We start from the raw sequence: 25621 nt of genomic DNA, 5'->3' as shown, positions 1-25621 counted from the left end.
CAATGCACAGGGGTTACTCCTGGCTTTGCACTCAGGAATTACCCCTGGCGGTGCTCAGGGAACCATATGGGATGCTGGGAATCGAACCCAGGTTGGCCGCATGCAAGGCAAACGCCCTACCCGCTGTGCTATCGCTCCAGCCCCGATAATGATACGGGTTGTGAAGGAATTCCAGAAACCACTACCCAGGACTGGTTTCTTTAATAGCCTCCGCAAAGCATGCACTCCAGTAGGTTGAGCTATCTCCCTGGCAGGTAAAAGTACTTCGCAAGTAAAATAAAACTAAAAGAGCCAGAGAGAGAACTTAAGAGGCCAAGCACGAGACTCCCCCAGACAACTCCGGGAGAGAAAGTCCCTCCAGCACGGAGCCAGGAGCGGCCCCGCTAAGCACCACAACAGGTGGCCAAAGCAACCGTGACCAAGATCAAAATAGGGGCCAGGTTTTGTTTTGGGGGACAGGCGCAATACTACAGTGGGCAGGGCGCACTCGTCTTGCCCGAGGCTAACCCGGGTCCCACCCCCAGCATCCCTGATGCTCCCCCGAGGTCCGCCAGGAGCCATCCCTGAGAGCAGAGTCAGGGGTGAGTCTTGCGAGCAGCAGGCTGTGGCCACCCAACGCACAAATAAACAGAAAAGAGGGTCTGGGAGGGGCCGGCGTGAGAGCAGCTCCCCCCACACGCGGCCAGCCCTGGTCTGGGGGCCCGCAGCCTCGGTGAGCGATCCCCTGAGCACCTGTCAGGAGTGGCGACCCCCCAAAGGCAAGGGCCAGGAGAGACTGCAAAGATCAGGGTGCACACTTGCACCGGACCCAGGTTCAGTTCCCAGTGCCACCTGGTCCTGGCAACACCGGGGCACTGAAGCACCGGCCCGGGGGTCGAGAGCCACATACCAGGCCCCCAGGCGCTCCGACACCACGTGGGAGCCCCGTCCCTGCGCAGAAAGAAAAAGGATTTAAAATTAAGTTCAAATCAACGCACTCCCCTAGCCAACGAAGCTGCTCCTTCTTTCTCTGTTCCTGAATTACTCCGGACCCTCCGCCACACGTCTGATTCAACACTGGCACCACCACGAAAATACCAGGCTTGCCTCACACTCAGTTTACCCTGATTCACCCTCATTGGGTTCCTGAGCACCACCCGGCATGACCTCTGAGCACAGAGCCAGAAGTAAGCGCTGAGCACCGCCAGTGTGACCCAATCGCCTTCCCCTGCCAACACAAATAACTCAGTGGCTTTTCCCTCCCGGGTAGAGTGAGGATAAAGGAAACCTCCCTGCCTCCACGATGGTGTAAGTATGGGAGCCAGTGTTTGACAACCGAGGCGTTATTGCTAGTCTGTTATTATTACTGTCCCTGAGACAGAAACAAAACGGAGGGAGTTTGACTGGCGGGGGCCGTGGGCCGTGTGGTGAGCCGCGGCCGAGAGGGAAGGCTGGTCTGGGCGACAATCCCAAAGGAACGGAGGGGCTGGAGAGATAGCACAGCGGGGAGGGCGTTTGCCTTGCACGTGGCCAACCCAGGTTCGATTCCCAGCATCCCATATGGTCCCCTGAGCACTGCCAGGGGTAATTCCTGAGTGCAGAGCCAGGAGTAACCCCTGTGCATTGCTGGGTGTGACCCAAAAAGCAAAACAAAACAAAACACAAAGGAACAAATCGGAGTTTTAATCTGATAGGAACCTGGTGAGATGTTTGCTTCTCCCAACCAACAGGAATCAGCATTTCTGAAGGAAACGGTGTGTGTGGGGGGGGGAAACGCATTGCTGAGTTGATCCGACCTTCTTGCCCTACGGTTTCCTCGCTGGCACATTTCTCCGCGACTCATGGGTTCAAGCCCTAATTCTGAGATGCAAACTGCCTCCTGCAAAATGGTGGGGGAACTGGGGCAAGGGGAGTGAAGTCAGCCCAGGAACGCCAACGGACCGTTAGCGATGGGGGAGAAAGCTCTAAAACCCGCTTTTTTCTAATTATGTTTCCGAGAAAAATGAATTTCACCAAAAATTAGAGGACAGGGTATTCATCCGTTGTTACTGCTACATGAAAAAAAATAGAATGTGAAGCCGTAGTACCGCGGGTAGGGCTTTGGCCTTGCACGTGGCCCACACTAGTCCGACCCCCGGCATCCCTGAGCCCACCAGGAGTGACCCCTGAGTGCAGAGCCAGGAGTAACACCCGAGCATCACCAGATCTGGCACAAAATTTTTAAAAGAATAAAGAAAAATAATAAACAAAAGCAATAGAGCTAGCGCAATAGTACAGCCGCAGCTGACCTGGGTTCGATCCCTGACACCCTGTATGGTATCCCAAGCACCACTGGGAATGATCTCTGAGCACAGAACTATGAGTAAGCTCTCAACTTTGCTGGGTGTGACCCTCCCCCCAAAAAACAAAACCAAAACCTCACAGGCAAAACAGTATTTTGTTTGACGGACAGGTTTCACGAAACCCCTAGGCTGCTGGGCTTCATCCCCCTGCGTTCTGGAGAACAGACCCAGGACCTCCCTCATGCGAAACAAGTGCTCGGCTGCTACTAGCTGGTTTCCTGGGCGGGGGGCTTCATCCCAGCAGCCGAGGGCTTCCCACACGCTTTAGCCCCCACCTTACCAACTGCAGTTACACTCGTCCGTTAGTTGACCGGCCTCCAGCCTCTCCTCCTTCCCTGCCAGAGCCGCCCCTCCCGCGTCCTCGCCGAGGGCCAGGACTCAGAGCTGCGTCCTTACTTCCAGCAGCTTAGAGCTTCCAGCGGCAAGGCCCTGGTCCTCTGTGAAAGGGTGTCCAGAGGCAGCGTGGCTAGAGGAGCGTCGAGAGCCGAGGCCAGGTGCCGCCCGCCCCCCGCCCTGCGTGACCCCTGAGCACGGGGAGGGTATTGTCGGGGGTTCTGAGGCCCGGGTCGGTGGGAGATCCTGCTGCCTCGCCTCCCCCTCTCCTCCGGGAAGCACCTCCTCTTGGGCCTGCAGTGCTCAGAGCAGCTCCTGCACCGGGCCCTTCTCCAAGCCACCACAGAAACACAGACGGGGCCAGACAGACAGCACAGCGGGTGAAGTGCCCGCCTTGCATGCGGCCACACACGGGCTCGATTCCCGAGCACAGAGCCAGGAGAAATCTCCCTGAGCACAGAGTCAGGAGAAACCCCTGAGCACAGAGCAAGAAGAAATCTCCCTGAGCACAGAGCCAGGAGAAATCTCCCTGAGCACAGCTGAGTGCGACCCCAAGACAAACCAGCCAACAAACAACAAACACAGACACCACCTTCTGCCCCTGCGAGGACCTACACATTGGAAACTCAAAATAATTATACGGATGGGCGTGGGGCTCGACGGGCTCATGCTTACTCTACGAGTTCCGGTTCCCAAGGAGGGAAAGAAGAGTGGGGGCGGGCAGAGGAGGGCTTCTGCCTCCCAGAAGACAGCTGGCCGGGGCAGAGGCACTGCTGAGGTCACCCAGGGCACTGGTAAGTGCCGGGCAAGGCACACGACTCGTCCTATCACGAAGCACCCAGGAAACTCTCCGCAGGGCCAGGCTGAGAAAGCCAGGCCAGAGAGAGAAGAGATTCCTGCGGGAAGTCCTCCTTGGCTCACCCTCCGTCCCAGAGCCTCTCCCACACGCACCTCCAGGCGAGGGGGGGGTCTCGCCTTGTCCTCCCCAGAGAAGCCTCACGCTCTCCTGATCACACTGCCCTCTTCTCTCTTCCTCCCCACTCACATAACATACCCCCTACCCCCAAGTTTCATTTAAATGCAACTTGGGGGTAGGGGGTATGTTTTGTTCGGACACAGCTGGGCAGAGCTCAGGGCTTACTCCTGGTCCTGTGCTCTGGATCACTCCTGGCTGGGCTGTGGAACCAGACGGAGTGCGGGGATCAAACCCAGCCTGGCCATGTGCCAGGCAAGTGCCTTACCTGCTACAATATCTCTCCCACCAGTAAATAAATCTATTTTACTCTGTGTATGTGTGCGTGCACTTACACACACACACACACACACACACACACACACACACACCCCCTCTATTGGTTTTTGTTATTGTTCATTTGGGTTTGGGGTTTTGTTTCGAGTGGGGGGATGGCCGGGGGCCCCACCCGACAGTGCTCAGGAGTTACTCCTGGCCCTGCACTCTGGCGGTGCTCGGGGAGGACCATATGAGGTGGCCAGGGTCAAACCTGGGTTGGCCACCTGCAAGGCGAGCGCCCCGCCCACTGTCCCCTGGGTCCAGCCCCACAGCCGCTACTGTTCTGAGGTCGGGGTGTCGCTCGGTGGGAACGAGCTTTGCCGTCCACGCGGGAGGCCCTGGGCTCGACCCCCAGCCACGCTCGGAAAATGAGAAGGAGAAGAACACGTCGCTGAAAAGTCTCGAGTCCTGCGTGGCGTGTCTCGTCCACACGTGCATGGGTTTCCCACTCCCGTGAAACTCTTCCAGGGCAGCGCGTGCTCTGCGTGCTGGAGCCCCAAGGGCCATCCCAGGGCCTCACGGTCCGGCCAGCAGGACCACTGGGCCTGGCCCCAAGAGACAAAGCAGCAGAACTAATGTCACTTGCGCCGAGAATGTCACCCACAGTCCTCATCCAACAGTGCGGGGTGAGGACAACCGAGTCCTTTGGCCAGACTGGAAACTCGAGCTCAGTGGTGATGAAGATTTGATTTGGCTGGACTCTTGAATTCTTTTGTTTGAGAGAAAACCTAAAAATACAGATTTAACAAAGAAAAAAAAAGGATACCACTGCCACAGGTCCTCGGAGATTTTTTAATTAAGGTAAAAGATAACCACTCTCAATGGAAAACTAATTCTCAAATGCTTCCTTGGGAGTAGGGCTGTCCTTCTTGGGGGGAAACTCCAACAACAATAGTGAGTTTCGTGTTGAAATATGGAACGAAATCGAGGTAAAGAGAAAATGAAGTGAAATTCATCAGTTATGCAGTTGGGGGTGGGGGGCAGGGGCGGGAGGTATACTGGGGTTTTTGGTGGTGGAATATGGGCACTGGTGAAGGGACGGGTGTTTGAATGTTGTATAACTGAGACATAAGCCTGAGTACTTTGTAACTTTCCACATGGTGATTCAATGAAAAAAATAAAATAATAAATAAATAAATAAATAAATTTTTTAAAAAAAAAGATAACCACTCTCCTGTCTATGTTCATCTTGCCTTTACCATTTACATAAGCCAAATCTGTTTGTGGTACTAAGTTTTAAATAAACGTCACGTCCACTCTTCTCGACCCCGTTGAACAATTTCTCTGCTCGCTTCACGCCAAGTCAATGCCGCTATTTCACTTAGACTGCCACCCAGTAAGAGTAAACCAGCACCCACGAGCATTTCCCTTCCCGTGGATGACCGGTTGCCTCCCACTGTGGACTCTGTGCAAACACCGAGACTGGGCAGTGTGCAAAGGGGGAGGAGGGGGCCAGTGGGACCAGAGCTTACGAGGGTGTGACTGTGCTACGGGTTGCTAAATGGCTGTACAAAGGGGCTGAACTATGTTTTCATTAGATTGCAGTGAAGACAAGTAAAATTGACTCATCTTAGGATTTTCAAACAAACTAGCCAAAAAAAAAAAAAAAAATCAAAGCCAGAACCTGCTTCAAATGATCATTAAAAAGAGGGATGGGGGAGGCTGAAGCAACAGTACAGCGGGTAGGGCGCTTGACTTGCATGCAGCCAACCCGGGTTCGATCCCCGGCATCCTATGCAGCCCCTGAGCATCACCAGGAGTGATTCCTGAGTGCAGAGCCTGGAGTAACCCCTGTGCATCGCTGGGTGTGACCCAAACACACACACACACACACACACACACACACACACACACACAGGAAGGGCAGAGAGATAGTACATCGAGTAGGAAGGGCACTTGCCTTGCATGTAGGAAACTGGCTGCCCCTGTGATCCTGAGCACTACCAGGAGTGGTCCCTGCGTGCAGAGCCAGGGTAAGTCATAAGAACTGGGTGTGGCCCGAGAACCAAGAGGTGGGTAGAGCAAAGAGCGCCCGCTGGGCTGCCCCAGGCCACGCATGCGGGAGGCCAGGTCCAGTCGATCCCTGGCACTGCGTGATCCCGGACACTGCCAGGAGGACCCCCGAACTCAGCACCTAAGGAGGACCCCAACACCACTGAGTATGAACCCCCCAAAAAGTAAGACACAGGCACACGAGAGGGGTGGGGGTCACTCAGCTCGGCCCTGACCCTGGCCGTGGAGAGATGGCATCAGTCCCGGGGGGCAGCGGAAATGTGTCCCACCCCGCTCCCGCCCCACCTCCGGACGCCAGGCGGGGGCCAGCTGCCCTCTGGGTGCCAAGTGGCCGGCCAGTGCCGGGAGGGCCCAGGAAGTCCTTTCTGAGCTCAACCCCTGGCCAGAACGCAGAGGGGCACGTGCTGGGTGACGCCTGGCAGCTCCCCACCCACGAGAGCCTCGTGGAGTCCGAGCCCCGGGCAGGTGTGGATGAGGGGTGCCCCTCCCCCGCCCCTGTCCCCTGCCGTCCCCTCCAGGAGGGCCCCTCTCCCAGCACCAAACACGCTCCCCGGCGCGGCAGAGCCCGAAAATACCTCCAGTTCCCAATTTTTGTTTGTTTTATGCCTCACCTGACAGTGCTCAGGGCCTCCTCCTGGCTTTGCACTCCTGGCAGGGATCCAGGGACCCTCAGCACGGGGTGCTGGGGCTCGAACCCGTGCCAGCAGCAAGCAAGGCGGGCACCCCAACTGCTGCACAATCCCTCTGGCCCCCTGTTCTGACTTTTCCAGATTCTTCTTTTACACAGCGGGGAGACTCATCACCTCCCCGCACGCGGGCCACTGACTCCATCCTGCCGCCCTTCCCAGGGACTGAGGGGCCCGGGGCAGGGGGCACAGAGGTGAGCGCTGCTCGGGGAGGGCCTGAAGCCCACCCCTGCATGTCGGAGAGAGCAAGAGGAAAGTGCCGCGCTGCCGTGAGGGCTGGCGCCCTGCCGAGAGGGTCCATCCTTACGTGACCCACAAGGCGCCTTCCCGAGCCCATCATCGAGAAGGTCTGGACTGTTAGAAAGAAACCGTGGTTGGGGGCTGGAGCGATAGCACAGTGGGCAGGGCGTTTGCCTTGCACGCGGATGACCCGGGTTCGATTCCCAGCATCCCATATGGTCCCCTGAGCACCACCAGGGGTAATTCCTGAGTGCAGAGCCAGGAGTAACCCCTGTGCATTGTCGGGTGTGACCCAAAAAGCAAAAAAAAAAAAAGAAAGAAAGAAACCATGGGCCCGCCAACGGGGAAGGAAACCCGAGGACAGACATCCTGCTATACATCACAACATCACAGACGTGCACAGAGCTGCCTGCTCTGAGACCATTTTTGTCCTAAGGACAAAAGTTTCTGCCCTCCAGAAACTTTCAAGTGTCCAATAAAGTGGGTTCGAAAATAGACGCGCACTTGTGGGCAGGGAGAGACTCTCGAAGCAGGCAAGTCTTCCGTAAAAATGTTTTGAAAACATCAGGGAAATTTAAACATCAACTACGTATTACGTGGAGTCAAATCAATACTTTTTTAAAAGAAACAATTAATAACACTGTGGGATTTTTGGTTTTTATGTTCTTTTTCATTGGGGAAGGGTCTATACCCAGCGGGGCTCAGAGGTTACTCCTAGTTCAGTGCTCCAGGCCCCCGGCAAAAAAGCATGCGCTCATCCTCTCAGAGATCTCCCTGCTCCTAAAGTTATTTTTTAAACATTTATAAGGGGCTGGAGTGATAGCACAGCGGGGAGGGCGTTTGCCTTGCACTCGGCAGACCCAGGTTCGATTCCCAGCATCCCATATGGTCCCCTGAGCACCGCCAGGGGTAATTCCTGAGTGCAGAGCCAGGAGTAACCCCTGTGCATCGCCAGGAGTGACCCAAAGAGGAAATAAATAAATAAATAAAAATCTGTAAGAAAATCCATGAAGGGGCACTTGCCTTTCACGTGACTCCCCTTGTTCTATCCCCAGGTGTGGCCCCTGAGCACCGGTGGGTGTGGCTGAAGCCAGGAGGAAAAGGCACGAAAGCAGCGGAGGGGAACAGGCCAGAGGGCTGGAGGGGTTGCTCTGCATGTGGGGGCCCTGCGTGGGCCCCCAGCACTGCCACTTGTGGTCCCAAAACAACCCCCCAAAAAGGAAAGACACGAAACCCGTCCCTGCCTTAAATTCTTGGCCAAGAATGAGGGCGTGACAGATGACTCCAGTGTGGCCACATCTGGACAAATGCCGCCTCTGGCTATCAGGGGCCGGTGGAGCCATTTGTCCATGTTAGGCCTGTGTGACGATCACCCCCCGACGTGTCCAGCACAGCCCCCACTCCTGGGGTCAGGCTGACCTACCTGCAACCCCCGGCATCCTATATGGCCCCCCGAGCACCACCAGGAGTGACCTCTGAGCACAGAGCCTGGAGTGAGCCTTGAGCATTGCTGGGTGTGACCCAAAAGCAGAGAGAGAGGGAAAGGGAGGGGGGAGGGGGGAGAGAGGGAGGGAGACAGAGAGGGAGACAGAGAGGAAGAGGGGGAAGGAGTGGAAGAGGGAGAGGGGTAGGAAGGGAGGAGGGGGAGGGAGAGAGAGAGAAGAGAAAGGGAGGGAGGGAGGGAGGGAGGGAGGAGGGAGGGAGGGAGGGAGGGAGGGAGGGAGAGAGGGAGAGGGGGAAGGAGCAGAGGAGGGAGAGGGGTAGGAAGGGAGGAGGGGAAGGGAGAGGGAGAGAGAGAGGAGAGAGGGAGGAAGGGAAGTAGGGAGGGAGGGAGGGAGGGAGGGAGGGAGGGAGGGAGGGAGGGAGGGAGGGAGGGAGGGAGGGACAGAGGAAGGGAGGGACGGAGGGAGGGAGGAAGAGGGGGAAGGAGCAGAGGAGGGAGAGGGGTAGGAAGGGAGGAAGGGAAGAGAGAGGGACAGAGAGAGGAGAGAGGGAGGGAGGGAGGGAGGGAGGGAGGGAGGGAGGGAGGGAGGGAGGGAGTGCGATCGAGAAACTCCCCCTCAGCATTCTGTCCATTTGTGGGTGGCCAGCATGGGGGAGGAGGCAAAGCAAGACGGAAGAGAAGTGGGTGCCGGACTTCTGGGCCGGGTGGCCGGGGCACTGCACACTGCTCGGCCCGGAGGCTCGCCCCACTGCGTGGCGTAAGTGACTCAGCCGCTGCGGCTGAGTGTGTCCTGAGTGTGACTCAGCCCCTTCACCCCAGCCTGCTGACTCGGGGCTGGCGATCCTTCCAGAAGTCCTCGAGTCCCCGTGCAGGGGCAGAGGGGACACGCTGCCGTCCCGAAACCCACGGCATGAACTGCAGCGACTGCGGGGACAGCCCGCTGTTACTAGCCGGCGACGGTGACAACCAACGGTGCAGGCTGGGTCGGATCTGCGTGCCCTGTGCCCGGGACAGGGGCCAGATGCCAGGGGAGACTGAGCCCGAGGCTCCCGGGAGGGGCCAGAGTCCTGGCACCGTTTGCCTTTGGGCGGGAGTCAAGTGGAAGTGGCTGCAACTGGCATCACACAGCACTGGGGGGCGGGGAGGGGTGCTGGGGGGCAGAGAAGGGGGGGAGGGAGCTAAAGTGAAAGCAGCAGGAACCCCCATCAGACCCACCGCGGGGAGCCCCCAGGAGACAGGGCTGCCCAGGAGCTGGGGCACAGCTGGTGCGAATGAGCCTGGAGGGTCCCCTGCCCGTCCCCCTGCCCGTCCCCCTGCCCAGTCCCTGCCGGCCTTCTCCAGGCTTCCGGCTCCAGCAGCTACGGCAGACGGGGCTGCGCCTGCGCCACCAAGGCTGAACACTGGGTGTAACACACCCACTTGTGGGGGAGGAATCTGCCTTCCTCAACCCTCCCCCAGCAAGGAGCACCCAGGGGGCTGGGGGATCTGAGCCCAGCTCCCCACTGGACAGCACAGCTGGTTTTGCTTTGTGCTGGGGCCACACACACCTCCGCCAGCCCCAGGGCATGAAGCCAGGCAGGCTGAGCCCTCTGGCCCTTGGCAGTCTTTCTCCTTTTCCTCTTATTTTTATTTGAATGAATCACCGTGAGATACAGTTACAGACTGACAAATTTTGGCGACTACGTTTCAATCAAACAATGTCCGAGGTGCTGGAGCGATAGCACAGCGGGGAGGGCGTTTACCTTGCACGCAGCCGACCCGGGTTCAATTCCCAGCATCCCATATGGTCCCCGGAGCACTGAGTGCAGAGCCAGGAGTAACCCCCTGTGCATTGCTGGGTGCGACCCCAAAAGCAAAAAAAAAATAAAATAAAACAAAACAATGCTCAAGCACCCATCCCTCCACCAGCGCCTTGGCAATATCTGTAAAGAAAGCAGGTTGAACCCATGCCCTCAAACACCGCCAGCCGTGGGCGGGAGAGCCGGTGCGAGGGACTGACCCGGAGAGGGGCCGGGAACGTGTCCCTCACCACGTCGCGGGCAGCCGGGAGAGGGGTGGGGCTTCGCCCAGCTGCGCCTGACTCGGCGCTGGACACTGACTGGACACTGGCCGCCCTGGCCGCGGTGCTGAGACGGGGTAGGAGGGGGCGCGGTGCTCTGCTCGGCGTTTCATCACCCTCTGCCAGTCCCTCCCCGCGGACCCCCGACGCTGGGCCACGAACCCTCCGGGAACGGCCACCGCCCACGCAGGACGCCGACCACCGGGAGGGCAGGGCGCGAGCCAGACTCCGCGGGGGCATCCCAGAGATGGCAGCAGCCCCAGGCGGCCCTCGTTGCCCCTTCTAAGCCGTGAGCACAGACCCCCACAGCACGGGAGTCAGGCCGGAGTGCCCAGGACACTTGCTCGGTCACTGCACCAGCCCCTCGTTCCCAGCCTCACTGGCCCCGGGGGGAAGAGGCACGGCTGCTGGGGGCAGGGGGATGGGAAGGGCCGCTAGGCGCCTCCTCTGGATGGGGGAAGGCCAGGGGACAGGAAGGGGACATCTCCCGGAGGATCAGGAGAGCAGAGGAAACTCAGAGCAAAGAGTTCAAAATTAGAGGCCAAGGTGGCGGCAGATGTACACAATGGAATACTATGCAGCTGTTAGAAGAGATGAACGAGAGTTGATCCAGAGAGAGGATGGAGCTGGGAGTGCGGGAGATGAGAAAGATGGAGGATTGAATAAACGGTAACTAATCAGCAAAAAAAAAAAAAAAAAAGAAGAAGAAGAAGAGATGAATGAAATCATGAAATGTGCATGTAAGCGGATGGCCATGGAGAGTCATGCTGAGTGAAATGAGTCAGAGAGAGGCCTAGAAGGGCTGCACTCATTTGTGGAGTATAAAGCAACAAATTAGGAGAGTAACACCTAATAGAGACAAGGGCCAGGAGGATCACTCCACAGCTTGGAAGCCGGCCTCACATGCTGGGGGCAAAGGCAGCCAGGATGGAGAAGGGGCCACTAAGCCAATGATGCTTGGCGGGCTCGCTCGGGAGGGGAGATGCGTGCTGAGAGCAGACTATGGACCAAACAGGATGGCCGCTTGGTACCTGTACCGCAAACCACAACACCCAAAAGGAGAGAGAGAGTAAGAGGGAAGGTGCCTGCCACAGAGGCAGGGGGGCCTGGGGTGGGGGTGGGGGAGGGATACTGGGAACATTGGTGGTGGAGGGATGGGTACTCGATGGTCATTGTACGACTGAAACGTAATCATGAAAGTGTGTAAGTCTGTAACTGTATCTCACGGTGACTCATTAAAATAATTCCTTTTTAAAAAAAATAAAGGTGGTGGCAGAAGGTCCCTTGTCACAGGTGGGGCTAAGGGATTTGGGAAGGTGATGATGGACCTTATGCCAGTCCCATTTAAACAACCGGTGCCTGGAACGAAATGGGAAGGAGAGGTCAGTGGGCAGGGCCTTGCCTGCGTGCGGCTGATCCAGGCTCAATCTCCAGCACCCAACAGGGTCCCCTCCACGCCCACAGGGGGGACCCCCGATCACAGAGCCAGGAATAAGCCCTGATCACAAGCAGGTGTGCACCTTCCCCCAAAATCTACTCATCTGGATATCTCCCATCACATCCGCTACCACCCAAAGCTAGAATGCAGTGCTCCAGAGCCTTTGCAACTGAGGAACAGACTTTAACAGCACTGCACGCCCCCCACGCCACTGGGAGCACGACGCTGGAAGTAGGCACTAAGCACCCCCAGACGTGAGTCAAAAACCCAGTAACGTCTCCATTGTGAGACTTGTTGTTACTGTTTTTGGCATATCGAATACGCCCCCCATGCCACGGGGAGCTTGCCAGGCTCTGCTGTGCGGGTGGGATACTCTCAGTAGCTTGCCGGGCTCTCTGAGAGGGGTGGAGGAATCAAACCCGGGTTGGCCACATGCAAGGCAAATGCCCTATTGCTGTGCTATGGCTCCGCCCCAATAAAAAATAAATAGATGTTAACAAATAACAAAACAAAACAAAGCTGATTTGAACACAAATTTTTTTTAAAAAATATATATCCTTGGGGGGCTGGAGCGACAGCACAGCAGGCAGGGCCTTTGCCTTGCACGCAGCTGACCCGGGTTCGATTCCCAGCATCCCATATGGTCCCCTGAGCACCGTCAGGAGTGATTCCTAAGTACAGAGCCAGGAGTAACCCCTGTGCATCGCTGGGTGTGACCCAAAAAAGAAAAAAGAAATTAATTAAAAAAATAATAATATATATATATATATTACAGGGCGGAGATGGAGGCCAGTCAAACCCCGAAGGCAGCGTGGGCCCTGATGTCACTCAGCAGAAGCACCGCCCACGGGAGCACTAACCAGGAAGGGGGAAAAATCAAAGCAAACGAGAACTAACGGGCCGCAGAGACAGCACAACAGGCTGGAGCCCAAAGTCTCTCCGGGCAGCGCCCAGACCCCGAGCCTGAGCCAGCAGCAGCCCTCGAGCACGGACAGGTGGGCGCCCAAGGCGGGAGGCGGGGAGGGCGGGCAGAGGGAAGTGTGCTCAGGAAAGCTGAGAAGGAGATGTGCCCAGTCTCCTGGGAGAAGGTCAGCAGCAATGCAAAAACGTACCTGATCTCCGCAGATGCGGATTTGCATGAATAATACTACTACCGTGGTAACAATGCATTGCTCAGGTATGTATAGTAAAGCTCTACTCAATGTTTCACAAACTTTGACACCTAAAATTGCACAAAAGGGGGGGCCGGAGCGAGACCACGACAGGGAGGACATTGCCTTGCACGCGGCCGACTCAGGTTCAATCCTAGGCATCCCATATGGTCCCCGGGCACCACCAGGAGTGACTACCCTGGTCAGGATTACCCCCTGATCACTGCCAGCCGTGGCCCAAAAACAACAAAAATTACACAGAAATATAGGTATTTTCACTTTACTACTCAGTTATTCCCCAAACGTACGAAAATACACCATGTCTACAATTCTTAGAATTCTGCCAAAGATAAATTCCTTCTACTAAAGTCTTCTTGGCTTCCAACACCCTTTAATCCCAAACTAGGTGGCTACAAAATTGTTTCAGTCTTCTGACATCTTCTAATTTCATAACCATTGCTCCACTGTGAACCAGGTGTTCGAAAACAATTCTCAAAATTCTGAACCCAAGTGAAGGGGTTTATCGGGACAAGGCAAAGCACGCAAACAGATAAAAGACTGGCTGGAACCAATGATTTCCTAACTCACTTCTACCCAAACTAAAACGAGCCTCGGGCCAGAGCGATAGCACAGGGGGTAGGGCATTCGCCTTGCACTCGGCAAACCCAGGTTTGATCCCCAGCATCCCATATGATCCCCCAAAGCACTGCCAGGAATAATTCCTGAGTGCAGAGCAATAACCCTTGAGCATCGCTGGGTGTGACAAAAAAGCAAATAAATAAAAGTTTTTAAAATAAATAAGTAAATTAAAAGGAGCCTCTCACCACAGGATACTTCCTACCATGGGCTATTACTCTCCGCAAGGCAGGTGGGATGGGCTCCCTCCCAGCCCTATTTCCCAGAGGAGCTGTTTTCTCTTTCATCCGTTACACATGAGCCGTGAGCAGGAAGGAGCACTTTGGGAAACACGCTTCAAGACCACTTACGGGAACAAACTGCTAGTGAAACCTAAATACTAAGTTTGACTCCCAGGTTAGTCATCTTGGGTTTTTCTGACTGCTCGATTGCCCAGGGCTGGGGGCTGGGCTCTGGTGCAAGCTCTGTGCTGAGAGGTCTCTATCTCCCCACAGTGCTCGGCGCGCTCTGCAGTGCTGGGGGTCAAACTCGTGCCTCCAGTCCACTGAGCCTCTCTCCAGACCCTAGTCTTTGTGTAACCAGGGGCTAGAGCTTTTTTTTTTTTCTTTTTGGGTCACACCCAGCGATGCTCAGGGGTTACTCCTGGCTCTGCACTCAGGAATCACTCCTGGCGGTGCTCAGGGGACCATATGGGATGCTGCGAATCGAACCCAGGTTGGCAGCGTGCGAGGCAAACACCCTACCCGCTAGGCTATCACTCCAGCCCCAGGGGCTAGAGCTTTTAAGATGGAGGCCAACAACAAAGAAAGTAGGTGGACACCTCTGAACTCTGTGGCAAAGCGTCTGCTGACATCTATGAGAGCCCAGGGTCAACCCAAGACACCACAAAATGTATACACAGGGTGAAAGCAACAGCACACGGGGTAGGGCGCTTGCCCTGCACATGGCCAACCTGGGTTCAATCCCCAGCCACCGATACGGAACCCTGAGCCCTGTCAGGAGTGATCCCTGAGCACAGAACCAGGAGTAAGTCCCCAACACACCAGCGGGTGTGGCCCCCAAAGCAAAACAAAGTCTATATAACATCCCTTAAGAACACAAAGATAAATGACCATATCTTATCTCCGTTACAGTGAAAACTTGCTCCAGGGGATGGTTCAACCGGCTGAAGCACATGCTTTGCATGTGTGAGCCTCAAGTTTGAGCCCTGGTACCACATGATCCCCTAAGCTCCCCTGGGAAGGCACCACCAGGAGCAACAGCCCAGCACCGAGCTGGGTGTGACCCCAGCCCAACACAAACAAAAGCCTGGTCAAGCTTGCTCTTCAAGGCCACGTTCTCCCATGACTTGCCTTTCCCTGCCTGGAGAAACCCATGTTTTCTCTTAAACACATATTCTTTCTCTCCCTTTGTATCACGCTAAGCAAGTTTCATGCATAAAAACTATCTTGCTTCACCCAAAAAAAAAGAAAAATTAAAGAAAAGGAACAACAACTATTCAAATGCTAGATGCTATTTTGCATAAAAGGTAGAAAGACAATCAGACTGACAGAATACACGTGTCCATATATCTCAAGTTCAAACTGGGTAGCCTAACATCTACTCAACTCCAGTATCTAAACAATCACAATGACTTACCACCAGAAGCTGAATTTTTGAGAACCGACTTCTGTGCAGCTCCTTTTTCAATTCTTATTGTGGCCCACTGTTAAAAAAAAAAAAAAAATTGTTCATTTAAACTGTTCCATAACACAACACTGAATCCTTAAAGCGTGCCTCTCCAGAAATGAAATTCAACATTCTCCCTGACCCTACTTGAACTGCAGAGATGCCCGGGAAACCTTTGATGAAGCCCAGCCGTGCTCTCATCTGACTTGCTGATGGCACCCTACTGAAATAAGGAACAGGTATTGACCCGTTCAGCCTTAAGAAGGTCTGAAAGCACGTTTTTCCAGAGTTCCAGTTGGGTCATAGAGACAGTCGAGGCTTTGTGCAATTTAATCCCTCCATTTCTCTGTTCCCTCATCTGTGAGAGGCGGGTAAAGACGGCAGTGATGACGCGCTTCACAGCACACGAGGAATTCCAGGGTAAGACATGCAGTCAGGGCCTAACTGCCCAGCTCAGAAGGAGAAGCTGTAGGGGCTGGAGCAATAGCACAGCGGGGAGGGTGTTTGCCTTGCATGGGGCCTACCGGGGTTCGATTCCCAGCATCCCATATGGACCCCTGAGCACTGCTGGGGTGATTCCTGAGTGCAGAGCCAGGAGTAACCCCTGTGGAGTGCCAGGTGTGACCCAAAAAGGAAAAAAAAAAAGTAGAAGCTGCAGAAAGTGACCCTGTGAGAGCTGGAAAATGGAAAAAGGAGCTGGGGAAACAGTAACTAAGATTATCTCGGGACGGGAGTGATAGTGCAGAGGGTAGGGCATGTCTCTCGCAGGGGCCAACAAGGGTTCCGTCCCCAGCATCCCGTATGGTCCCTCAAGCCCTGTCAGGAGTAATCCCTGAGCATTGCAGGTGTAGCCAAAAACCAAAGGGGGAAAATGATGTTCGGTTTAGGGATGGAGCCACGCCTTACATGTATGAGACCCTGGCTTCTATTCCAGTATGACCAAAAAAATATATATATAAGTAGGGCCGGAGCGATAGCACAGCGGGTAGGGCGTTTGCCTTGCATGCGGCCAACCCGGGTTCGATCCCCAGCATCCCATATGGTCCCCCAAGCACTGCCAGGAGTAATTTCTGAGTGCAAAGCCAGGAGTAACCCCTGAGCATCGCTGGGTATAACCCAAAAAGCAAAAAAAAAAAAAAAAAAGTAAAAACATCCATCCATGTGGTCAATCGCTTAGTAAAATAAACTTAGGGAAAATGCTATCACTTTTTTAAAACCACAGGTTTCAGAGCATTTAGGACAGGAAAAAATAATTCCCACTTTGTTTCAAATATATACGTATAGGAGTGTAAGAAATATCCTGAGACTATTTACTTATCTATTTTCTTCTTTATATTTTTGGGTGCATCTATGAAATGATCTGCTGTTATTACCAACAGCTGCCGGGCAGCGACTACAAGGGGACGCACCCCGGCACCCCAGGAAACCCAGTGGCTATTCAGCATCTCACAGTCCCCTAAAAAACGCTGGGAATAGGCCTTTAGAAAGACCTATTTAGAATATAGCCCCAAACCAAATCAAGAAATTAAAATAAGAAAAATAACTGATATTAACTCTTTATTTCACTGTGTCACTGTCATCCCATTGCAAAACTTCTTGTTACTGTTTTTGACAGATCAAATACGCCACAGGGAGCTTGCCAGGCTCTGCATGTGGGCGGGATACTCTCGGTAGCTTGCCGGGCTCTCTAAGAGGGACGGAGGAATCAAACCCGGGTCGGCCGCGTGTAAGGCAAACGCCCTACCCGCTGTGCTATTTAAAAAATATACATACACACACACACACACACACACACACACACACACACACACACACACACACACACACACACACACATGGGGCTGGAGCGATAGCACAGTGGGTAGGGCGTTTGTTTGCCTTGCATGCAGCTGACCTGGGTTCAATTCCTCCGCCCTTCTCGGAGAGTTCAGCAAGCTACCAAGAGTATCTTGCCCGCAAGGCAGAGCCTGGCAAGCTCCCCATGGTGTATTCGATATGCCCAAAACAGTAACAACAAGTCTCACGATGGAGACGTTACTGGTGCCCACTCGAGCAAATCGATGAGCAATGCGATGACAGTGCTACAGTGACAGATATGTGACTCACATGCAAGGTGAGTTAAGTGCTGTACTGCTGAGTCATACCCTGGCCCCAAGCCCCTTGTGTGTGTACACGAAGGTGAAATGTCAGGCATGTCAGGAATCCCACACCAAGCAGAAGCACGCCATGTGCCTCGAGAGAAGCCCATGCTGCAAGGGGCTCGGGGGTGAGCCCCAGGCAAGTGTCTCTCGGGGGCCACAGGTGACCAACGCCAGGCCTGCTGTCCACACCCATCTCCCCGGAAGGAGGCAAAAGCTCCCTCCCTCCCTTTCCACTCACTGTGTGGGCACCCACTAGCACCCATGATCAGGCACAACATCTAGAATAAAACGCCGTGACCCACATGGGTCTCTGAGAGACGCCTCTATGACTGTGGGCCTGCGGTTCACCGGCACCCACAGCACCTGCCCGAGAGGAAGATGCTCGCTCCCTGTGCTCCCAGGGGCAGTATTTTTTTTTTCAAAACTTTTTTTTTTCTTTGATTCTTGGGTCACACCAGGCGATGCACAGGGGTTACTCCTGGCTTGCACTCAGGAATTACTCCTGGCAGTGCTCAGGGGACCATGTGGGATGCTGGGAATCGAACCCAGGTTGGCCACGTGCAAGGCAAACGCCCTCCCCGCTGTGCTGTCGCTCCAGGGGGGCAGTATTTCATTGTGTGTCTGGGCGGATCTGGACCGTGGCCCTCGGCCCATGTGCACTGAAGCTGATTCCCAAAACCCAGGAGCGGGAGGGAACTGGGAGGCGGGATCTTTAGAGAGCTTCATTCTGGTCAAATAAGATGTTACAGAGGGCCCTGCCCAGACTTCCCGGTGTCCTTGGAAGAGGGAAGATGAGGCACAAAGGCCCAGCTGGGACATGCAGATAGGAAGGAGTCGTGAGGCCACAGTGCAAAGTGCAGGAGGCAGGCCCAGGGCAGAGGCCTGGGCGGGGGCGGCTTGCAAGGAGGCTAGAGTGGGGAGCCTCGTATTCAGGAGGCCCCAGGTTCCACCCCCATACCAGATGGCCCCGGCGTTGGCAGGAGCAACCCTGAGCATTGAGTTGGGAGCTTCCCTGAAGCACTGCCAGGTGTGACCTTAAAATAAGATAAGCCAGGAGACAGACCAGGTTGGAAAAATGAAAAACAAAAACAAAAACAAATAAACAAACGAACAAAGAAAAACGGGCGAAAGAGGACAAGGTTTAAGGCGCTTGCCTTGCACGTGACCAACCGGGGTTTGATCTCCCGCATCCCACACGGCTCCCTAGTCCCTGCTAGGACAGGTCCAGGAGGACTCCCTGAGCACTGACAGATGTGACCCGGAAAAAGGGAACAAAGGAAAAAGAGGAAAAGAAAGAAACCTGCCCACACTTTGGTCCCGGACTTGCAGCCACCATAACGGAGAGAGAAGTTTCTGCCGTGAGCTGGCGTGTGGCCGGGGGCACTTTGCTAGGAAACGGAGTCAGGGCACTCACGAGACAGTCTGATGTGCCGCACGCAGTCCCAGCTGTGGAGACCAGCTCCACACAGGATAAGGCATTGCTAGCTGGAGCTAGGGTCCGAGTCTCCGCCAACACAGGGGAGTCTGGACAAGACCCCGGCTCCAGGTCACAAGCAGTTTCTATAGGTTTCGAAGTACCCTGTAACCCTGACCAGGCACCGGGTAAACAACAGTGTCCAACAGCAGTCCCAGCTCTGTGACTGCACAGGCTGCCCGTCCCGTAAGGTTAACAAAAGGCCATTTCCGGGGCACTTTAATGAGCACCATGACTGACTGAGCCCATTGGCTGGGCCCGGGGATGGGCCCGGGGCCTCCCAGGTGGGTTCGGGCTGGCTAGCCACACGCTGCTTCACTGCTGGGAAACTAAGTCTGCTGGAACCTGAGGCCCACCCGCCTGATTTTTCTCATGTCTGCCGCCGGTCATGGCGTCCGTTTTGCCCGGACAGTAGGGCAGCGCCCACTCCCTCCTCCTCCCCGGCCCCCACCGCACTTGGCCCTGGCAAGGCTCCACCTCTCCGTGCCGAGCGATGTCTCCTCCGCCGTGACCCTTCCACTCGGTGCCCAGATCCAAGGCAGCTCCTGGGAGGCCCAAATTGCCCCCCTGCTCTGAGGCATCTCAGGGGACCTTCGTAAGGGACCGCCCCGCTGCGCTCCGTCCAGGGGAGGACCCCGAAGCGCTACAGGGGTCTTCTACCTAGTCCCACTAAATTGCGAGGTCACAAAGGTCCCTTCAACAAGCGCTGAAAGACGCTCTCAGTCAGGGCACGCCGGGGGCATTGGGCAGCGGGCAGAGAGCCTCCCATGCACTCGGTCAATCCAGATGGTCCCCCAAGGCCCGCCAGGAAGGACCCCTGAGCTCAGAGGCAGGAGTAAGCCCTGAGCATGGTGGGTCTGGACCAAAAGCCAAAATAGAAAGCGTAATGTTTAAAGCTTGTCAAACTGGGGCCAGAGTGGTAGAACAGTGGGTAGGGCGCTTGTCTTGCAAGCAGCTGACCTGGGTTTGACTCCCAGCACGAGATAAGCCCTATCAGTAGTGATTCCTGAGCACCATCAGGAGTAAGCGCTGAATATTGCTGGGTGTGAGGAAGGAATGAAGGAAGTGATGAAGGGAGGGAGGGAGGGAGAGAGAGAGGGAGCTAAAATCAAAGGCAGCAATACTGTATTCTGGGCTTTTGTGCTGACCCAGCAAAAATGACATTAGATTACACTTGCCTTGCATGCAGTCAACCCTGATTTCATCCCCAGCACCCCACATGGTCCCTAGAGCACCCTCAGGAGTGCCTGAGTACAGAGCCAGGAGTAAGCCATGAGCTTAGCTCGGTGAGGTCAACAAAAGATTAAGTCTTCCAGTGGAAACCCCTCTGAAGAGGGGAGCACCTCCTACTCACGAATGGGCCTCTCTCCACGAAGTCTGCACATTCACCCTAGGAGCTGTATTCTTACAAGCACAAGCAGAAGGTAAAGTTGAGACATAAAACCCGCCCTCCAGGGGGGCCGAAGCGATAGCACAGCGGGTAGGGCATTTGCCTCGCACTCGACCGACCCGAGTTCGATCCCCGGCATCCCATATGGTCCCCCAAGCACCGCCAGGAGTAATTCCTGAGTGCAAAGCCAGGAGTAACCCCGGAGCATCACTGGGTGTGACCCAAAAAGCAAAAAAAAAAAAAAAGCCCCCCAAAGCTACCAGGCCAGAGATCTGCAGGGACCTGTTACCCTTCCAGCTCATTCCTCAAAAACCAAGGGGCACACCAGTCCAACTTGCACCTACCTGCCACCTGCTTGGGTCAACTGCCTGCTGAGGTCATGGATACGCCAGCTCCCAACCTTCTCCTCAATCCTATATTCTTTCCCTGTTTTCAATTCCCTCCAGTACCCCACCCAGACAAACTGCTGGGGCTCAGAAAAGCATTTTCAACCTTTAAACCAGGCTCCTGCTTGATGCATCTTAAAGCTGCACACAGCCCCTGCCAGGTCTGAGGCACGTACCTGCCGACCACCCTGCTGACCAAGTCTCCTCGCCCTGCAGTTCGCTCTTCACAGCTGGATTCCCAACAAAAATGTCTGACCTTAACACTTCTACTCCTCCAAGTCACTGTCTCAGCCTTGAAAACCATCAAGGGTACAGTTCAGTTGTACGGCAATTGCCTTGCATATATGTGGCCCTGAGTTCCATCTCTGGCACCAGAAAAAAAGAACAGAAAAAAAATCACAAAACATACTTTTCAAATTCACAGCTTTGGGCTGGAGCGATAGCACAGAGGGTAGGGCGTCTGCCTTGCACGTGGCCGACCCGGGTTCAATTCCCAGCATCTTATATGGTCCCCTGAGTGCAGAGTGACCGCTGTGCATCGCCAGGTGTGACCCAAAAAGCAAATAAATAAATAAAATTCAGAGCTTTGCCTTCAAGGGCTTGTCCTGGAGGGGTTAAGGATGCCCAGAGATAACTAGGTAGCTGGCAGCACCAGACTGATGGGCTCTGAAGGAGTCGAGGGTCCAGCACTGGGGGTTAGCCTGGCCACTAGCACGCTCACAGGCTACCCCACACACGTTTGAACTCCCAGTATTTCAGTGCACTGTCAGGCAAAAGCCATCCACTGTCAACAACACTTACAAAAGTAAACACACACTGGACAAAAACCAAATAACCTTCTAAAACGGAATGCAAATGGTGACCAAGGAAAACTGGAAAACCTCCCCTTCTAGCCAAAGAAGCCCAAAGAATATTCTTGGAGATGGAATGTAAAAGAAAGAAACCACCGTGTTGGCTGAGAAGAGAGAAAGGAACAGGCTATAACACGAGGGACAAGCCTGGCACGGAATCTCCGGTGCCAAGCTACAGCTGCTCTCATCCTGAACAGCGCCCCGTGTCCAGGGGTCCTGCCTGTCATCAGGAAAAGCAAGCCGAGACGTCCCGGCTACAAAAATGGCCTGGAAGCACAGGACATTGTTCTCCTTTAAGGCAAGCCATGAGCTGTCGCCTTCCTATTCTGCACCCCAAACAGACACCACACTCCAGGGTTCCACATCCTCCCTGAGGAGCCCCTCTGCCCCCAGACAGTTTACACCAAAATATCAAAGTTGGATCTCAAAAATGAACCATATTCGGAGCCTAAGAGAGAGCACACGTAGAGTGCTCGTTTTGCGTGTGGCTAACCCAGCTCCAATACCTGGTACCTGACATGGTCCCTGAGTGCCACCAGGAGCAACCCCTGGTCACAGAGCCAAGAGTGAGCCCTGAGCACTGTAGGGTATGGCCCCAAACAAAACAAAGCAACAACAACAAGAAATCCACATTCTAATTCCATAGAGGATGAGAATCTGACCGGGAGGATACACCAGACAGTGCTCAGGGGCTACTCCTGACCGAGCACTTTTCTGATCTAACCAGTTAATAAGGAGGGCGGTTCCTCATGTGGCCTTCTACCCCATTCCTGAGCTCAAGGATATAACCTTTACTCTAATCAGAATACTAGTGATACTGAGGGTTTGATAATGAGCATTTGAGTAATAATGTCTCTGAAAGTCTCCTCAAGTCTAAATGGACAAAGGTTAAAAGTGGAGGTCCTGGGGCTGGAGCAATAGCACAGCGTTTGCACAGCGATAGCACAGCATTTGCCTTGCACGCGGCCGACCCGGGTTCGATTCCCAGCATCCCATATGGTCCCCCGAGCACCATCAGGAGTGATTCCTGAGTGCAGAGCCAGGAGTAAGCCCTGAGCATTGCTGGGTATGACACAAAAAACAAACAAACAAAAAAAGTGGAGGTCCTAGCAAATTGAAGCCTCATCAGGGGCTACCCCTTCCAAGTCTAGTAGAATTAACTGCCGACTTACCATAGCTAGCCAGTCTCTCCCCGTAACATCTCTTTAGCTGTACCAGAATCACTAACAAGTCAGAAAGGACGAAGCTGAGCAAGCCAGCGTATACAGTGCCCTCCTTTCTCACTCGGGGTAGATATGCCAATGGGCACCGCTGATGGCAAAACAGGTCATTCATGTTCTGAGAAAGAGTGAAAACCAGTTGAAGTATTAAGATTGAAAAGCATCTGGCCTCTAAGGAATTCGATGCATTCTGAGTGTACAATTCAGAGTGTGAAGCCCATAAGAGATTAAAAAAAGAAAATATTGGGGCCAGAGCAGTAATACAGCGGGTAGGGCATTTGTTTGCCTTCCTCAAGGCTGAGCCAGGTTCCATCTCCAGCATCCCATATGGTCCCCAGAGCACCGCCAGGAGTAATTCCTGAGGGCAGAGCCAGGAGTAACCTGAGCACTGCTGGGTGTGACCCAAAATTTAAAAGTAATACTAACAATAAACACCAAGGAAAACCAATCCCACAAAAAGGAAGTGCAACAAAAATCTGGAATTAGCAGATCAGCAAATAGGAAAGACATTAGGAGATTGATAATATATATATACATATATATATACACATATGTATATATATCCTCCCTATGGCTGAGACAAAAAGCACATAAAGTAAGTTCCTCAGGGCAGGCAAAAACTCGGTCAGAAAAAATGAGAATCTACATTAGCACACACTGCAGAAGCTAGAAGGAACATAACCTTTCAACCAAATTAGGGGGGGAAAAGATATAAAGCCAAATTTAAGAGACCTACCCCTCCTCGACTCCCCTGGGGGGAGGGGGAAAGAACTAAAAGAGAAAGATATTTGGGGAGATGCTCAAACTGTTTTAATAGCACTTTGGACGATATACAGTCTTCTAAGCTGCTTGACATTTTAACTCACTGACACAATGCTATGGAAATACATTCCTATTTACAGATGAGGAGAAAGAGTCACAAGAAGTAACTTCCAGGGCGGGAGAGACAGTCCGGCGGCGTGTAGGTCACCTGCCTCGGCTGGCCCAGGTTCGCTCCCGGCGCCCCATAGGATCCCCCCATGCCCGTCCGGAGTGATCCCTCATGCAAGAGCTGGGAGTCAGCCCTGAGCACCGCCGGGTGCGGTCTCCAAACAAGCAAACACAAAAGTAACTTCCCCACGATCACACGTGGAGAAGCAGAGCTGGGACACGGGCAGCAAACCTAAGCGGTTCTGGACCCGGAGTGTGAATCCTACCCACGCAGACCTGCCCGCAGCAAGGTGCTCTAAAGGCGGGGGCACCCCCCAGCCCCCCGTCCTCCAGATCCCCCGACGCTTGGCATGACCCAACGCTGAGCAAAGCCCACGACGCCTTTGCGGGGAATCCGAGAGAACCCTGCGTGCGTGCGCGCGTGCGTGCGTGGGGAGCGGGGCCCTGCTCGCGTGCCCGAGGGCTCCCACCCAACGCGTGTCTCTGCAGAGGCGGAGCGCTCGGTCAAAACCCACACACCTCGAATGTCATTCCAAGTGTCAGCGCTTAGGCATCGCTGCCGTGACTTCATTTCTCAGACATTGTTTCCATTTGCAACAATGCGATTTCTTCCTACCCAAAGGCGCCAGTCATTTATTATTATTCTAATTAATGCGATGGTGATGAGCCCGCACAAGGTTGCCTGGGCACCTCTACCCAAGGACCGCGGGGACCAGGACACAAAGAACGCAGCTGATGGGCAGAAACGGAGTCACGGCGGCTGTCACCAGCCAAACCCCGCAGCCCCGCAGCAGCGTCTCCGCCACCCACCCCCCCCCCGGCGGGGGTCTGCGCGCGCGTCCCCCCACCCCCACCCCCGCCCGCGGGAAGCTGCGGTCCCCGCGCGGGCCGGCCACAAACCGCAACGCACATCCCTGGCGAGCGAAACGGGTCCCCGCGCGCGCCCGCCGCCCGCCCCACACTCGCCTCCAAAGTTTTCACCAGGATCTTCATGTAGATCTCCGAGATGCCCAGCGACACCCCGAAGGCGGACGGCAGCAGGATGAGGCCGAGCACCAGCGACAGCCAGGTGGACAGGATCTTCCCGGCCAGCTCGGCGCCCTCCATGGCCGGGCGCCGTCCGTGCCCGCGGAGTCCGCGCGGGGCCCGGGAGACGCGGTTTCAAACAAAAAAAAAAAAAAAAAAAGAGGGGAAGGACCGAAGTTTGAGAAGGACGGAGGCAATTTCCTTCCTTCCTTCCTTCCTCTTGGGGCCCCTGCGCTCGCCGCGGCCGGCGGAGTGTCCCGGGAGGCCGCGCCGAAGCGGCGGCCGAGCGCGCAGAGCGGCAGTGCCGGGCCGGGACGGCAGCGGGCGCCGAGCAAAGGCCGGCGCGGGCACGAGCGCGGGCGCGGCGGGCGCGGGCACGAGCGCGCGGGGGCGCGGCCGCGGCGGAGGCGGGCACGAGCAAGAGGCCCCGCCCCCCCGCGGGCGAGGACTCGGGCGCGGGCACGAGCGCGCGGGCGAAGCCTCGGGCACGAGTGAGCGGGGCGCGAGCCGAGGCGGGCACGAGCAAGCGGCCGGGGCGCCCCGCGAGCCGAGGCGGGGTCGGGCACGAGCTGCGCGCAGGAGGGGGGCGGGGGGACGGACGCGGGCACGAGCCAAGAGTGGGCGCGGGGGCGCGAGCCAAAGGTCGGCGCGGGCACGAGCGCAGGGCGGGGCCACGAGCCGAGGCCGGTGCGGGCACGAGCCCAGGGTCGGCGCGGGGGCGCGGGTCAAGGTCGGCGCGGGCACGAGCCAAGGTCCGGTCCGCCCGGGGACCCCAGAGGCCCCGCCCTGGCCAGGGAGCCCCCGGCCCTCCTTCCCGCCCCGCAGCCCCCGCCCCGGAGGGGCCGGCCCCGCCTCTGCGGGACTCGCCTCAACGTCCTCCCCGGGCGCCGCGCTCTCCTCTGCAAAACGCTGGCGTGTCCTCC

At 55.5% G+C, this 25621-nt stretch overlaps 1 protein-coding gene across 1 annotated transcript in view; it reads right to left on the bottom strand.

The window, feature by feature from the left end:
• GPAT3 (glycerol-3-phosphate acyltransferase 3) overlaps window positions 1-25047 on the bottom strand; it is a 61397-nt gene extending 36350 nt beyond the window's left edge. The window contains exons 1-2 of the mRNA XM_055138805.1: window positions 24639-25047; window positions 15251-15317 (exon numbers count right to left, since the gene is read on the bottom strand). Coding sequence (XP_054994780.1) covers window positions 15251-15317; window positions 24639-24779 — 208 coding nt within the window. The 5' untranslated portion in view covers window positions 24780-25047. The remainder of the gene's footprint in view (window positions 1-15250; window positions 15318-24638) is intronic.
• Between the last annotated feature and the right edge of the window lie 574 nt (window positions 25048-25621).

The sequence above is a fragment of the Sorex araneus genome, chromosome 5 (genome assembly GCF_027595985.1).
Source record: "Sorex araneus isolate mSorAra2 chromosome 5, mSorAra2.pri, whole genome shotgun sequence".
NCBI classification, from domain to species: Eukaryota; Metazoa; Chordata; class Mammalia; order Eulipotyphla; family Soricidae; genus Sorex; species Sorex araneus.
Note: the sequence above shows the minus strand (reverse complement) of the source record. Positions and strands in the feature narration are given on the sequence as shown.